The following is a 15,461-nucleotide window of genomic DNA, read 5'->3' as shown; positions in this document are numbered from 1 at the left end:
AAGTATAACAAGTGCATGGTGGTAAAACAAGTCTTGAGAGAGCTTCAAGAGGAAAACCCCATTACCACTGTGAAGCTAAAACAGTGGCAGTGTAACTGTTAAGAAAAAGACAATATGGTTTGTCGGTTGGGTGACCTCTAATAGGTGAACTGTGTGGTCCGACAACTGCGCCTAGACCGAATACACCCACCTAAAACCTAAAGAAAACGCCATTTAACTTACCCACAAGCCTGTGTTCGAATGTCAATGAGAAACGTGGGTGATCTGATATTATTGAACTGAACTTTTGTGATATTGGTGAAATTGATGAAAGGCATCTGAGAAGCATCCCAAGGAATTGTGATGGTTTTGGAACATTGAGAGACTTGAAAGTGTGGTGAAGGGAACCCTTCTTTTTGACAAAGTGATGCATCCTGAATCTTGGGGAAGGGAAAACCCCTTTTCCAACCGCGAGCTCGAAGAAGCTCTAAACTTTTATTTGAACGCTTCTCATTTTGATGCTGAGATCCCTACACATTATATTCAAGTAGTTGTAAAGGCAAGTATAGGTCTTTGAAATAGAAAGACATTTGCTTTGGACTTCCTCACATAGACTCTCCTTAGTTTGTTAGGTCGGGAAATGCAACCTTAGCATTGGGCAAGTTAGGCCTTTTTCCAACTTTCTTTTTATTTTAATAAAAGTTTGTGACCCAAGCTTTACTCAGTTGTCTGTGTCTGCTTCCTGGTGCCTTCACGAGGCTAAATATCCTGTGCTCCATTCTGGTCCTATCACTGGTGTCTGGTATCCAGTGATATATATGAGAAAAATTGAGCAAGGTCATAGGGTACCTGGCTGATGAACGAGAAAAGACCCCACTCCTATCGGGGTATCGATGACTCCTAACACAGATAAATCAGCACAGGGTAACGTACTACAGTTGGAATTTAATGAAACTGTAGTGTGTGTTAATAGATACACTTGACTGGGTTTTACACAAGATACAATGGTATTTACACATATATGGTATAGTAACCAATTTGGTACAGAGCAAATGCTGAATATTTGCAGCCTCTTGGCAATGCATACACATCCACTGAAAGATCCTTGGGAAGGATGCCAGTGGATTTAGTGAAGTGATAACATGTGGTAATCAGCAAAATTACATCTGAACAATGTAGAGTTGAACAAGGACAACATGTAACAATATAACGGTCTGAACGACTGTGTTTTGGCCAGAAGGTGAGCTAGATGGAGCTCTGATGGTATGGCCTTCATCAGGACAGGATATTCCAAAACGGGGAGTATCTTGTGGGGTCGGGACTTGGGTGCGCTGAGGATCAGCTAGAGGCAGTGTCATGAGTACACTGTAGGATTTTTTGGATCCTGGAAGCGGCCATTCCCTACTCAAGCCTGTAAACGCCCGAAAATGGGTGAAGCAGGCTGGCGTGTTGAGTATGCGAGAAATACCGCAGGCTCGGAGGCGGCGGTGTCAGAAAGGAATGACTGTGTCAGAATTCCTCTTCACTGGTTGACCCCGTAGTGTAGAAGAAGAATTCTTCCCACCAATGTACCCCTCTGAATGGTAACAATACACATACAGAGGAATCAATTAATTGAAAGATGTTTGGATATCCCTCCGAGACCACTGTAGCTGTAGAAGGAAAGAAGCATCCAAGTATACCGTGTGTCTTCACTAAATACTAACACTCCTCCCACACTAACCTGCTCAGAGATAGAATTGATCCTAAGTTGATTAACCACGATCTGAGCAGGAATCGGGAAATAATAGGAATATTCTGCAAAACAAGTGACCTCTCTGGTTACAATCCCTATTACACTAAACTACCAATAACAAGAAAAAGCACAGAGATTCTTACCAGAGGGATTCCAGGGTTAAGTGTACATGGTAAATATTTGTGATGAAAGAGAAAGATGATTTCCGTCTGAGTTAGAAGGAATACAGAAAGTCGAAGTGTTTTTACCTAATGGTGAGCAACTCCCGTGATGCAGCAGACGTTGTCCCACGTTGCAGCGGAGGCTGTTCAGCGGCGCAGCCGAGGCTGTCTCACGTTGCAGTGGAGGCTGTCCCGCGGCATAGCCGAGGCTGTCCCGCGGCGTAGCCGAGGCTGTCCCACGTTGCAGCGGAGGCTGTCCCGCAGCTCACTCAAGGCTGTCCCACGTAGCAGCGGAGGCTGTCCACGAAATAACAGATACTGTGTTGACAGTACAAGAAGTAAGTCGAAAAGTATCAAGAGTGAATGTAGTCAACAAATTCAAAAGAATTCCTTTAAACAATCCGGGTCAAATCCATACGAGCAAACTTAGACTGAGGAATAGGCAATAACAACATCCAAGGGCAGAAGGCAAGGGTCGAAAACCAGTAGATCACTGAAGCACCAAAACAGACTAGGAATATCCAAGAGCCAGGTCGGTTATTGAAGCAAGGGTTTAAGATACCAGGTTAACAAGATGCAAGGCAAGTAAACAAGTAGCGCCAAAAATGCTTGATCAGAAGCACTGAGCAAGCAGGGGGGCGGGATTAAATACCCAATGTCACATGATCACCGCCGTGAACCGGCACGCACATTGCGTCTCCTTAGCAACGCATTGCTAAGCTTCCATGGCAACCTCCAGCCACCTCGGAAGACCGAAGTTCGGGATATTCCTCCCCGTGAACCACAACACAAAGCTCGGCTGACTCCCGTGTTTTTTCTGGTGGCACGCGAAAAGTACGTATCCCATTCCGAGAACCTGCGCGCATAACAGTACCCTCCCCCAAAGATGGGCCCCGTCTTCTCGAGGCCCAAAACTCAGACAACAAACGAGGAGCATGAATATGATCGACAGGCTCCCATGTCCTCTCTTCTGGACCGTAACCCTTCCAATCCACATAATACAGTCTGACACCCCTGGAAACCTTGGTATCCAGGATCTTGTGGACTTCATACTCCTCCTCACCCTGCACAGACAGGGGAGGTGGACGGGAAGGGAGAGAGGTACCAGGATGAAAGGCCTTGAGGAGGGACACATGGAAAACAGGGTGTACTTTCCATTTGGCAGGAAGAGACAGTCGTACAACGATAGGATTTATTACCGCAGTGATAACAAATGGACCGACGTATCGTGGGAGAAGCGCTCGTCTACCAGGGATACGCAAATTCTTCGTGGAGAGCCAAACTTTACGCCCTACAACATACTTAGGAGACGTAGAGCGATGGGCGTCAGCGAATCGTTTGGCAGTAGACTGAGCACTGTCCAGGTGTAGTTTAACCTGCGACTGTATCGAGACAAGTTGCAGAATGCAAGAGGAAGCTGCAGGGTGGTGAGCGGGCAAGGCCGGAGAAAGAGGGATCGACCTAGGATGTCTGCCATATAAAGCAAAAAATGGCGAAGAACGTGTAGAGGTATGGAGAGAATTATTATAAGCAAACTCTGCCATAGGAAGCATGGACAACCAGGTGTCCTGATACTGGTGAGTAAGACACCTAAGAAACTGTTCCATAGTTGAATTGAGACGTTCGGTCTGTCCGTCTGTTTGAGGATGGTACGAGCTGGAATAGCGCTCATCAATACCAAACGAAGCGGTAAGAGATTTCCAGAAACGAGAAGTGAATTGTGAGCCCCTATCAGTAATGATAATGCAAGGGAGGCCAAAAAAACGGAAAACATGTTTAAGAAACATATCTGCCAATGTAGGAGCAGTAGGGAGTCCTTGGCAAGGTACGAACAACGCCAATTTAGTAAAGTAATCAATGACCACCCAAATGGTATTGAAGCCCGAAACCGGGGGCAAATCCACCACAAAGTCCATGGAAATCATATACCATGGATAATCAGGAACAGGCATAGATTGAAGCAAGCCGACAGGTTTGGAACGAGGACTTTTACATTGGGCACAAACGTAACAACAAGCAATGTGTTCAGTAACATCTTTAGCCATAGAAGGCCACCAGCACCACCGTTGTAGCAGATCGATGGTCTTCTTTGTACCCGGGTGTGCTGCTAGCATTGAATCATGACACCACTTGATGGCCTTTATACGTGTATCTTCATCTGGAAGAAACAGCAGACCCTTGATATGAGGTAACCCTTGTATGACTTCAATGTTAAGTCTGGCGGTCTCCCCAGGATTGTCTCTCACCCAATCCCGTAATCCATCCCGCAAGGTGGGTTGTAGAGTACATGCACAGATCACTTGGTGTGGTAATAGAGGACGACCATCTGTACTTGGGGAAGATGACTCGCCATGAATGCGTGAGAGTGCATCGGCCTTCGTGTTTAAAGAACCCGGCCGGTAAGTAATGGTGAAATTGAACATAGAAAAGAATTCATGCCACCTAGCATGCCGAACAGTGGAACACTTAACGGACTGTAAGGCCACTAAATTCTTATGGTCGGTAAAAACCTGAACAGGGAATGCTGTACCCAATAAATGATGACGCCAGGTCAAAAAGGAGTCCCGTACCGCTAATAACTCTCTTTCAGTTATAGTATAGTTCCGCTCATAGGAAGTTAGTTTCCTTGAATGAAATGCCACCGGATGCAACCCCTTGGTTTCAGGACACTCCTGAGACAATATGGCACCAAGAGCAATGTCCGAAGCGTCAGCCTGTACAACAAATGGTAGATTCGGATTAGGGTGTTGAAGCACCGGAGCGCTGGTGAAAGCTGTCTTGAGACTCTGGAAAGCTTGATCACACACATAGTCCCAAATAAAAACCGTTTTACTGCTCGTCAAAGAGGTCAATGGGGCGACCAAAGTGGAGAAATCCTTAATAATCCGCCTGTAAAAGTTTGCAAAACCCAATAAGGATTGCAAGGCTTTCAAAGAGGTGGGCGGAGGCCATTCCAAAACCACCTTGACCTTAGAGTGGCTCATTTGGATTCCTTTACTGGTTATCTCATACCCCAGAAATTCCACTTCCGAAGCATGGAAAATACATTTCTCTAACTTAGCAAACAGATTATTCTCACGCAATCTGTGTAACACACGGGAAACGTGTGTAACATGTAAGTCATAGGATGTGGAGTATAGCAATATGTCGTCTAGGTAGACTATAAGAAACTGGTCCATCATGTCATGAAAAACATCATTAATGAAATATTGAAATGTGGCGGGGGCATTACAGAGCCCAAACGGCATGACTCTGTATTCAAACAAGCCATACCTGGTTTTAAAGGCTGTTTTCCACTCATCTCCACTACGGATTCTTACCAAGTTATAGGCACCGCGTAGGTCTAATTTGGTGAATATAACGGAGGAACCCAGCTGATCCAGAAGTACTGAGATGAGAGGAATGGGATATTGATTCCGAACAGTAATGGAATTGAGAGCCCTATAATCAATACACGGGCGGAGGTCCCCTTCTTTTTTAGGCACAAAATATAAGGGAGAGGCCGCAGGTGAACGAGAAGGGCGAATGAAACCAGTTTTCAATGACTGATCAATGTATTCCTTTAGAATGAGGTCTTCCTTGTGGGTTAATGAATAAATCCTACCGGAGGGTAATTTACCCCCCGGGATCAGATCAATAGGACAGTCGTAGGGTCTGTGTGGAGGCAAAACCAAACCACCTCCTTCATCAAACACATCTTTGAATTCCGAATATTCAGTAGGCAATACACTGGTGATAACCGCTCCAACAGTAGAGGCGATATCCAATAGAGGACGACACAGACTACTCGCTGGGAGTTTGTTCTTCCAACACCGGTTCTCGCAAAACTCTGACATAAGTTCAATACTGCCTGAGTGCCAATCAATGATAGGGTTATGCAACCGTAACCACGGAAGACCTAAAATGGGCCTGAACTGAGGTGCAGATATAAGATCAAAGAAGATAATTTCGGAGTGCCCCATCAAGGTTTCCATTTCCAAATCCTCTGTCTGCTGGATGACCATTCCAGAAACCAAGTAAGATCCATCCACAGCGTTTACAACAACGGGATTTGCTTTATCAATAGTAGGAAGACCCAGATCCTTGGCATATAAGGAATCGATGTAGTTTCCTGTGGCGCCAGAATCTATGATTGCTGTGGCTTGAACTATCTTATCTTGTGGTAGCTTGAAATGTACCACTACTTCAATCGGTTGGACAGATATGGAGTCCTTGGATACGTAATTGCTCGGCAACTGGACTCCTTTCATTGCCGAGCTTTCGCGTTTCCCTGTTTCTTGGAGGGTTTCTTGGTACAAACTTTCAATAAGTGTTCCGAAGATCCACAATAGAAACATAGTTTGTTTTTCTTCCGATGCTCTCTTTCTTCTTTTGAAAGAGGACCTCGTGTAGCTGCCCCAATCTGCATTGGTTCTGATGTACTAGGGGAAGATAAAAGGTTGACTTGGACTTCAGGAATCAGACCACGTTTCTCCCCTTTTCTGGCAGCTTTCCGAGCGTCTATCTGAAGAACTAGTTCCAGTAGTTCTGGAAAGGATGCTGGAACTACAGGTACTATAGCAAGGGTATCCTTTAAAGATTCAGCCAGACCTTTATAGAACAATGAGGCCTTCTTATCATCACGCCAAGCCGTCTCAGCAGCTAATTGATTGAATTTGGGTAAATAGGCCAACAGCGTCATATCCCCTTGCTGCAGGCTTAATAACTCCAACTCCATGACTTGGGCTTTGTATCGAGTATCAAACACCTTCCCCATGGCTTCAATCAATGCCTCACAATCGAACAATAAAGGGCTACCCCCCTCCAAAAGAGGATTAGCCCAGGCAGCTGCTGTACCCCCAAGATGGGACAACAAGAAGGCTGCCTTAGTAGCAGAATCAGGAAAAGCGCCTGGTCGACATAAAAAATGTAAACGACATTGATTTAGAAACGTCCTGAAATGTTTTGGATCCCCATGGAATCTTTCTGGTGGAGCCAAGGGAAACTGGGAAGTAACATACACAGGTCCGGCCCCCGCCTGTGCAGGTTCAACGACAGGGGGAGTTAGTAATACTGGTGCTGCATGAGGCAAGGGTTGTATGGCTGTTTGGAGCTCTAGAATTTGTTGCTGAGTGGTGGCATGAGCAGAGCCATATCTGTTCTCAAATCCGCCACTAATTGAAGGAGGTTAGCTAGGGTCTCATTGGGGTCCATGTTTAAGGCTTCTGATTATATCAGAATTCCTCTTCACTGGTTGACCCCGTAGTCTAGAAGAAGAATTCTTCCCACCAATGTCCCCCTCTGAATGGTAACAATACACATACAGAGGGATCAATTAATTGAAAGATGTTTGGATATCCCTCCGAGACCACCGTAGCTGTAGAAGGAAAGAAGCACAATTAGTATCCAAGTATACCGTGTGTCTTCACTAAATACTAACACTCCTTCCACACTAACCTGCTCAGAGATAGAATTGATCCTAAGTTGATTAACCACGATCTGAGCAGGAATCGGGAAATAATAGGAATATTCTGCAAAACAAGCGACCTCTCTGGTTACAATCCCTATTACACTAAACTACCAATAACAAGAAAAAGCACAGAGATTCTTACCAGAGGGATTCCAGGGTTAAGTGTACATGGTAAATATTCGTGATGAAAGAGAAAGATGATTTCCGTCTGAGTTAGAAGGAATATGGAAAGTCGAAGTGTTTTTACCTAATGGTGAGCAACTCCCGTGATGCAGCAGACGCTGTCCCATGTTGCAGCGGAGGCTGTCCAGCGGCGCAGCCGAGGCTGTCCCACGTTGCAGCGGAGGCTGTCCCGCGGCATAGCCGAGGCTGTCCCACGTTGCAGCGGAGGCTGTCCCGCGGCGCAGTCGAGGCTGTCCCACGTAGCAGCGGACGCTGTCCACGAAATAACAGATACTGTGTTGACAGTACAAGAAGTAAGTCGAAAAGTATCAAGAGTGAATGTAGTCAACAAATTTAAAAGAAATCCTTTAAACAATCCGGGTCAAATCCATACGAGCAAACTTAGACTGAGGAATAGGCAATAACAACATCCAAGGGCAGAAGGCAAGGGTCGAAAACCAGTAGATCACTGAAGCCCCAAAACAGACTAGAAATATCCAAAAGCAAGGTCGGTTAGAGAAGCAAGGGTTCAAGATACCAGGTAAACAAGATGCAAGGCAAGTAAACAAGTAGCGCCAAAAATGCTTCATCAGAAGCACTGAGCAAGCAGGGGGGCGGGATTAAATACCCAATGTCACATGATCACCGCCGTGAACCGGCACGCACGTTGCGTCTCCTTAGCAACGCATTGGTAAGCTTCCATGGCAACCTCCAGCCACCTCGGAAGACCGAAGTTCGGGATATTCCTCCCCGTGAACCACAACACAAAGCTCGGCTGACTCCCGTGTTTTTTCTGGTGGCACGAAAAGTACGTATCCCATTCCGAGAACCTGCACGCATAACAGACTGCAGATCAAGCTGTAGGCGTCCGCGGTCTCTCGCTGTGTGCCATCTGGTAGCCAGTGATTCCATCGAATACAATGCATCGAATGCAAAAACATTGAATGCAAAAGTCTCGAAAAAAAGCATTTTTTTCGTAGGTAAAGTTTTTTTTATTATGATGGATTAAATGGGTAAAAAAAGAGGGTTGGGGGGACACCCATTAAAAAAAACTGAGAAAAAAAAATCATTTTTTGATGCATTTTTTCGATGCATTTTTTTCCAGGCTTTTGCATTCGATGCTAACACTATAAACCCTGGTGTCAAACTCTTCCCTCATCTTAATGTAGATTGCCTTGTGCCATGTGGATTAACGTGAACCACAATCTATTCGATACCCAACAGATTTCTTTTACTGAATATTTCTATTTTGTGCTCCTCTTCTCTACTGTTGCATTGTCCTGCCTGTTACTAAGTTAAAGGAGACTTGTCATTGGCCTTGCATGTCTGGTGGCTTCCCATTTGACCATGTTCCTCCAGTCATGTGGCCACATTGCACATTTTGCACCTACATAAGTTTTCCACAGATGTCATTGTTCAAAGGGCAAGTGACAGCTTGGAGACCCAAAAAGTCCTCCTGCAATAAAAGGGCAAGGGTGGGAAAATGAGTTACCTGTTTATCAAATTGTTTATTTAGTGGGCTACTGTTCCTTTTTTCAGCGTTTGGGAACTGATGGCCCTACTTTTTGGACCTGCTTCATCAACCTGTTTAGTTAAAAATGACCTTCATTTTGTACCCAGTCTTATCTGTTCAGCAGTTGCATCCATACTGTTGCATACTGCACATGCCAACTGCAATTATGTTACGATTAAGAGGGTACAGTGCCTAACTTTCAGAGTCCCACAGACTTTGAAAGCCCTTGCAAGGATTATTCCAGTATACAATTTTGGTTGACCAACAAAAGGCTTCAAGACCTTGTGTTTTCTTTACTTTTGAACTGGAGTAACCCATAGTGAATGATCCGTTTTCTTTAGCAACTTAGATGTTCAACCACAAAGTCTAATTACATTGATTCTTTCTGATTCAAACTGAGTTGGCAAGTGCATAATAAAGGTCGTCATTGATTTATAAAATAGCTTCTTGAATTGTAACTCGACGTTTTAATTTGTTTCGCTTTATGGGTATAATAGTTGTGCGACACCTTTTGGGCATAATGCAGGCAAGTGTGTTTTGAGATGAAGCTGGGAAAGATGCAATACTCCTCGAAGACAGTTGTTGGACTTGCATAGTTTTTTGGACTTACCTTTTTCAATGTTTCTAGGTGGGAGAAGCGGGTGGACACTCGTGGAAGGTATTACTATGTGGATCACAATACAAAGACAACAACCTGGCAAAGACCAACTGCTGAGTATGTCAGGAACTATGAGCAATGGCAGACCCAACGCAGCCAGCTGCAAGGCGCCATGGAGCACTTCAGCCAACGATTCCTTTATCAGGTGAGAGAATCGCAAGGAAATGCAAAAGGTGGGGTGAGGCTCAGAGGAAAGCCGGCCTGTGACGTGTATATGGGTGTGAGAAGAGCAGGAAAGGTGGCTACTAATAAGTGATAGAAGCACATTTCTTGACACATATGGGAAGGTGAGGATAGAACCATTGAAAATAGAACACTCAGAAGCATAATATCACCACATGTTCTGGACATGAGATTAATGGGGCAAATTAAGAAGTGGGAGCTGCGACAAAAGGCACGGAAATGATGGTTGAAAATGGCGCAGGCCAGAAATAAGGACATGGGTTCGAAAAGGATAGGCCTCTAGAAACGAAGGGCTGAGGACCTTTTGGGTCACAGGCCAGACCCATGTATGTAGCGTTGAGACTTGCTCACCATAGAGAAAAATACTGTGTTGTTAGAGCAACACCCACTACAGGGACTACTGAGGGTTATAAAGAGAATAACATACAGCCAAATACTAGAGTTTACAGGTGAGCACGTGCAGTGCTAAGAGGGGGACAGGGTAGAATTAGATGGGAGTTGTGAACGAGAAAAAGACTGAGGGAAGAGAGAAATGAGAAAGGAGTGCGGAGAGCGTAGGCCGAGAATGAATACTGAACGGTGAGAAAAAAATAGGCTAGTAACAGATACTGTGGGGTTAGTGGAGCATAATATGAAGGCAAACAGAAATATTGAGTGGTGAGAAAATCCACATTTGGCCAAATATGCTGACCTCTTCTCCTAGATGTGAGAAGAAACTGGTTATTTTTTCATTTAAACAGTGAGTGGCAAGCTTCAATGGCTAGTAACTGCCCAGAGCCCAAGTTATATGTCCCAGGTGTTGAATTATTGCTATTCGCACCCCAGAGCTATGCCCCAAGTTGTTAATAGTGAGTAAAATAAAAGTACTGAAGAAGGCTCGCGGCTCATTTAAAATTTCTGTTTCAGCAATGAAAGTGGGAGGGAGCTCTGAGCCGCGCGCCTCTTCTATTTTCACAGATGCCACTTGACTTCATGTCTGAAAAGTTGAAAGCAGATGAATGGCCACGCCTTTAAGTGGGAGCTTGAGATAAAGGGTTTGTGGCGGCAGGTGCGGGTCCATTTCGGGAGGGCCCTGATGGGGGAGGTAGGAACGGCACACGAGGCTGGAGTGAGCAGAGGACAGCTTGTTCAGAACTCTGTCGTTAATCGATCGATTCGACCTGTGCTCGGGCATCCTGATCTGCCCAAGGTATTAACACAGGTTCATCCAGAGAATATGCTGAAGTATGCAAATACACACACGCGCGCGCGCACGCACACACTTTATTTTAGTTTTTGAATATTAGTTGGCACAATTAGTGCTGACAATTTGCCAAAACTATTGTAATAGGAGGTGAAGTTTACCCACCCATTGACCTTGTAGGGCAGTTCCCACCCACTACCTGGCTCACCCACCCAAAACACTCCCACCTAAGATCTTGTTCAGTCTAGCTCTGTGCTTTCTCAGAAGCTTTATTAACGGTGTTGGCTTAACTACAGCGTAAACCAGCCAAAGCAGCTCCTGATGTAATTAAACTGTCTTGACCAAGCATGCCTTCAGCCACTTGATTGATAAGCAGTGTGAGTGCTTTCATATGTTTCTTGAACTGAATTCCTGTTACAAAAACGCATTGGCAACACCAACACTGTTAGCTCTTGTATAGGAATTCGATAGGTATTTTCCAGGCACTACCATAATATGCCCATGTACTAACTCCATTTGCCAGCCCTCACCATTGTGTAGTGCCACTGTGGCCATGCCTGGAAAAGGGGGATCCCATGCCTACACCAAAGCCCAAACTGTTGGCTGTGATCATGCTTATTTTATGTTCCTTTTTATTTAAAGGGTTTCGTCTTGGGTTCCTTTCGGCATCGGCCATAAGTCAAAGCAAAACTTCAGGTACTTCTGACCTGTCCACGTAGTTGAAACGAATTACATATGTGTACAAATTGATTAAGAATTTCAAAAACACGAAACTAATTGTGACCTTTTTAAACATAGCTTTGTCAGTTCATTGTACAGAATTGACTAAGGTTTGTTGTCCTCTGTCATGGAAGCTTTTGAACACAGTCCCAACATAAAATGGTGTCGTTTTAGAGTACATTTTCCCCAGTTTATTAGTCAAAAATGTTACATTTTAGAGACGCTGTTATTAAAAAGATTTGTTTCGATCAAGTTAAACTTTAATTTTTTTAACAAAATAAATGGTTTGTTCTACAAGCACTTTTAGCCACATGAAATCATTGAAATTGCTATTAAATTACACCTAAATACAAATACCTCATAAAAGTGCATTAACCTTATGAATAATCATGAAATTACCTATCAAGTTACTGTGGAGTGTGTGACAAAGCCGTATTTAGTGAACCAGCTTATGAGGCTTGGGGGGAATCTAGATGTCGGTGATGTCCACAAGCCCTGCAATGTGTAATGTGAGGTCAGGGGATGCCATAGAATGTCACCACACCCTGACCTCTAATGCTTCTTGAACACCCGCATCTGGGTAGCACTATCTCGAAGACCTCTACGGTGGTGAGGTGCGCAGTATAAAAGATAATTCACATACCATAACAAACCTAGGAAGGTTAGGGGAAAGAAGAGTCTAGGTGCCACAACATTGTAATCAACCAAACCTTTCCAACACAATGCAACATAGCCCAATCTATAACTAAAATATGCATCCTAAATTTGATTTTTTTTTTCACTCTCCAACCACAACCTGCAGAGAGTACCAAGTCTTAGGGACCTTGGGAGTGCTGCAGTTCACTTATTTTCTGGCTTATTTTTCTATCCTTCCATCTCCACTGTCCATAACACCCTGTTAAGTGCACAGCTCCAAGGGGACACAGCAGGTAAGCCTGGCTTAGCTCCGCAGAGCTGCATGATGTCAGAAGTCCTTCTGCCTGACTGGAAAATGGTTGAAAATTCTTGGAACTCCCGCTTTACTTCGTGGGCGGAATTCTGGTAGCCAATCAGGAAGAAAGGGGAAGTTGAGGGCTGGCACCTGGCTACCCCAATAAGGAAATATGAAACATCCAAAATACGTGCAGGAGAACTGGAGCAGGGCCAATCCCGTAGCACAGTAGGCCAATTCAAAGGAGTATTCATTAATCAATGCAGTCAGAGGCTCTATGTAAGAACACAGTGGGAGACGCTGAATGACATAATTAGTAAGGCATTAGAGAGAGAGAGAGAAGGAATGACCAAGGAGCCAAAAAGAGTGAGAGCCACACGTCTATTTCCAAAGCATTGGCAGAGACCAGAGAAACCATTGCTGCAAGCCTACTGAGGGCTGCATCTCAGACCCTGGCAGGAGCAGAGACCACAAAGGGGAAACAAGAGCCTGTTACAGTTATACAGTGTGGCCTACGATGGCATAGGCAACCCAAATTGATGCTGATAATTCTGCCTCTGAATGTGAGCTCTGGTAAAATGGCTGACGGAGCACCTTTAACCTTGGGCTGCCTGGTGGTGAATTAATATCTAAATATAAGCCATATCTAGTTTTGGCATGGTGGTCTATGGGAATCTACAATTATATTAGCCAAAACCATGTGGTGTCATTTTATTTTCAGCTTGGTTTCCAGTGACTCCTTCTGTCAGGGTCCCTTTGTGTATTCCCTCTCTACACAGAGACTGACTTTCACCCATAATAGACTATTTACACTCCCCGGCAATGTCTTTGTTCTCTCTAGGAAAGATTGGTAACCTTCCAGGAAAACTGGACCTGCTTCCCCCCCTCAACTCCCCCTCCAGGGAGCAGGTAGAAGACCTTTGCTTTAAAGAACAGGCTCTGCCAGCAAGAGGGAGGCCACAGCAGGGGGATAATACTAGAGACTTGTTGATGCAGGACAGAGTTAGAGTATCCAGAAGAGGAGTTACAGTCCAGGGAAAGGCCTTGCCATCGTGGAAACTTCCAGGGCTCCTGCACTTTCTGTGCCACCTCAACAGTTCCTGCTTTGGGGCAGACATCACCAGAAAAAGACACTGATCACAGCATGCAGGATTTGGATCCTTAGATGAAGGCTTGAAATGGTCCAATTTGCTGTGACAATTTGTCTCTGTAAAGGGGCGTGATCCAACTTTGAGTACAATTATCTTTGGACATCATAGCAAGAATTTCATTTAGACCTCTATCAGGGTATATTCTGCCCAAAGTTCTCTGCCATAAAGGTGAAGATAAAGGCTCAAAGAAAGTAGAATGACCCTTTCCCTCATCTATCTCAAAGGGGCATTTGGAATGCTGTGTGGACAAAACACATATGCTGCCTTAATACTGGAACCAGGATCCTGCTCACTGGAGGTGGCAAACCCTTCTGGTTCTCTCTGGAAAGGCTCCTCTTATCCCTGGAGACCATGGTCCCCCAGCAACCAAGAAGCAAAGAAACCGCTTTGGGCTTGGTCTCCTACCTCGCTCTGCTCTTCAAGCTGACTCCACAGTGTTTATAATTTCCAGCTGCCTCAGGATCCCCTCTTTGAATCGCTGTAAACTGCTCTTTTAACCATCTCGATGCCGACTCGATTTGATGGAAGGTATCGTCTTGCCTGTCTCAATGCAGTGAAACCAATCTTATCACTTGTTTTGACAGCCGACTAGACAAAGTGGTAGCCATCAACTCACCTAGTCTCTAACGCTAACATAACCTGCTGTAAGGAATTGTCTCGACCCCGTGGAAGCCGCCATCTCGCCTGTCTCATACACCAACCTGACCCAGTGGAAAGACTGACTCAACCCATCTAGATGTTGTCTTGAACTCAGGAAAAGTACCTAGAAGCTTGTGTCAATATTGTGGCTCATGAACAAGCTTAAAAGGTATTTGTAGTGATTCTGTCCCACTGGCCTGCCTTAAAGTATCCTAGTGACATTTAGGACCACACTCTTTATCTTTTTAAAGATATCTTCACTAAACTTGAACTTTACTGCTCAAAATAGTGCCCATCTCCCTCCTGTCTACAGACCCAGAGTGCCTCTTTCATCTCGAAATCTGCGTTTTCTGTGTATTCTCTTACAGGGGTGGATTAGAATGTTTTTCTTGAGTGTGTTTGTATTTTTAGTTGAAAGTCCCCTGTTTCTTAGAGAACATTAGGTGGGTATTTTTTTCATTTTGGTACCCCTGTTCTGTTGTTGTTTTGATGCTCTTTTGCTAGCTCACACCCTTCCTGAAGAGTGTAGCCTGCTCTCTGTCCACCTTACCAAAAGTGGTGAAGGACGTATAACTGTCGGGCAGCACCTGTTTTACCTTTAGGATTGGGATAACTGCTGGTTTAGTGGTAGTGTGGGGCTAAGTAGGAGGTTCATCCACTATTCATCCCTGTACTCCTGCAGGGTTTGTGAAGGACCGGAGGGGGGGGTCTGTACTTCTGCTCTCTGTATGGTAGAGGAGAGGCACAGAGGACCCCAGCCAAGATGCTCTATTACAGTAGCAATGGATGAGCAATCAAGGCCTAGCTTCTCAGGAGTTGATGGGCAGCTGGTTCTTAAGTACAGTGTAGTCCCCAAGCACCCACAAAGGAATGTCTGCATACTGTATCGGTTAAAACACAGTCTTTATATAGTTAATATTCAAGGTTGTCTACAATATCACGATAACTCACTTTGTACTCGGTTATCTATAATGGCAAATATACAGTTCTACGTGGT

General features: G+C 44.8%; 1 protein-coding gene across 5 annotated transcripts in view; it reads left to right on the top strand.

Annotated features, from left to right (window-relative positions):
* WWP2 (WW domain containing E3 ubiquitin protein ligase 2) overlaps positions 1 to 15,461 on the top strand; it is a 1,426,252-nt gene that overhangs the window by 1,126,896 nt on the left and 283,895 nt on the right. For all 5 annotated transcript variants that reach the window (XM_069635514.1, XM_069635513.1, XM_069635516.1 and 2 more), the window contains one exon: positions 9,628 to 9,802. In XM_069635514.1, the coding sequence (XP_069491615.1) occupies positions 9,628 to 9,802 (175 nt within the window). The remainder of the gene's footprint in view (positions 1 to 9,627; positions 9,803 to 15,461) is intronic.

Source organism: Ambystoma mexicanum, chromosome 1q, assembly GCF_040938575.1.
Source record: "Ambystoma mexicanum isolate Mex_15411 chromosome 1q, UKY_AmexF1_1, whole genome shotgun sequence".
Lineage (NCBI taxonomy): Eukaryota > Metazoa > Chordata > Amphibia > Caudata > Ambystomatidae > Ambystoma > Ambystoma mexicanum.
This window is presented reverse-complemented; position numbering and strand designations above follow the sequence as displayed.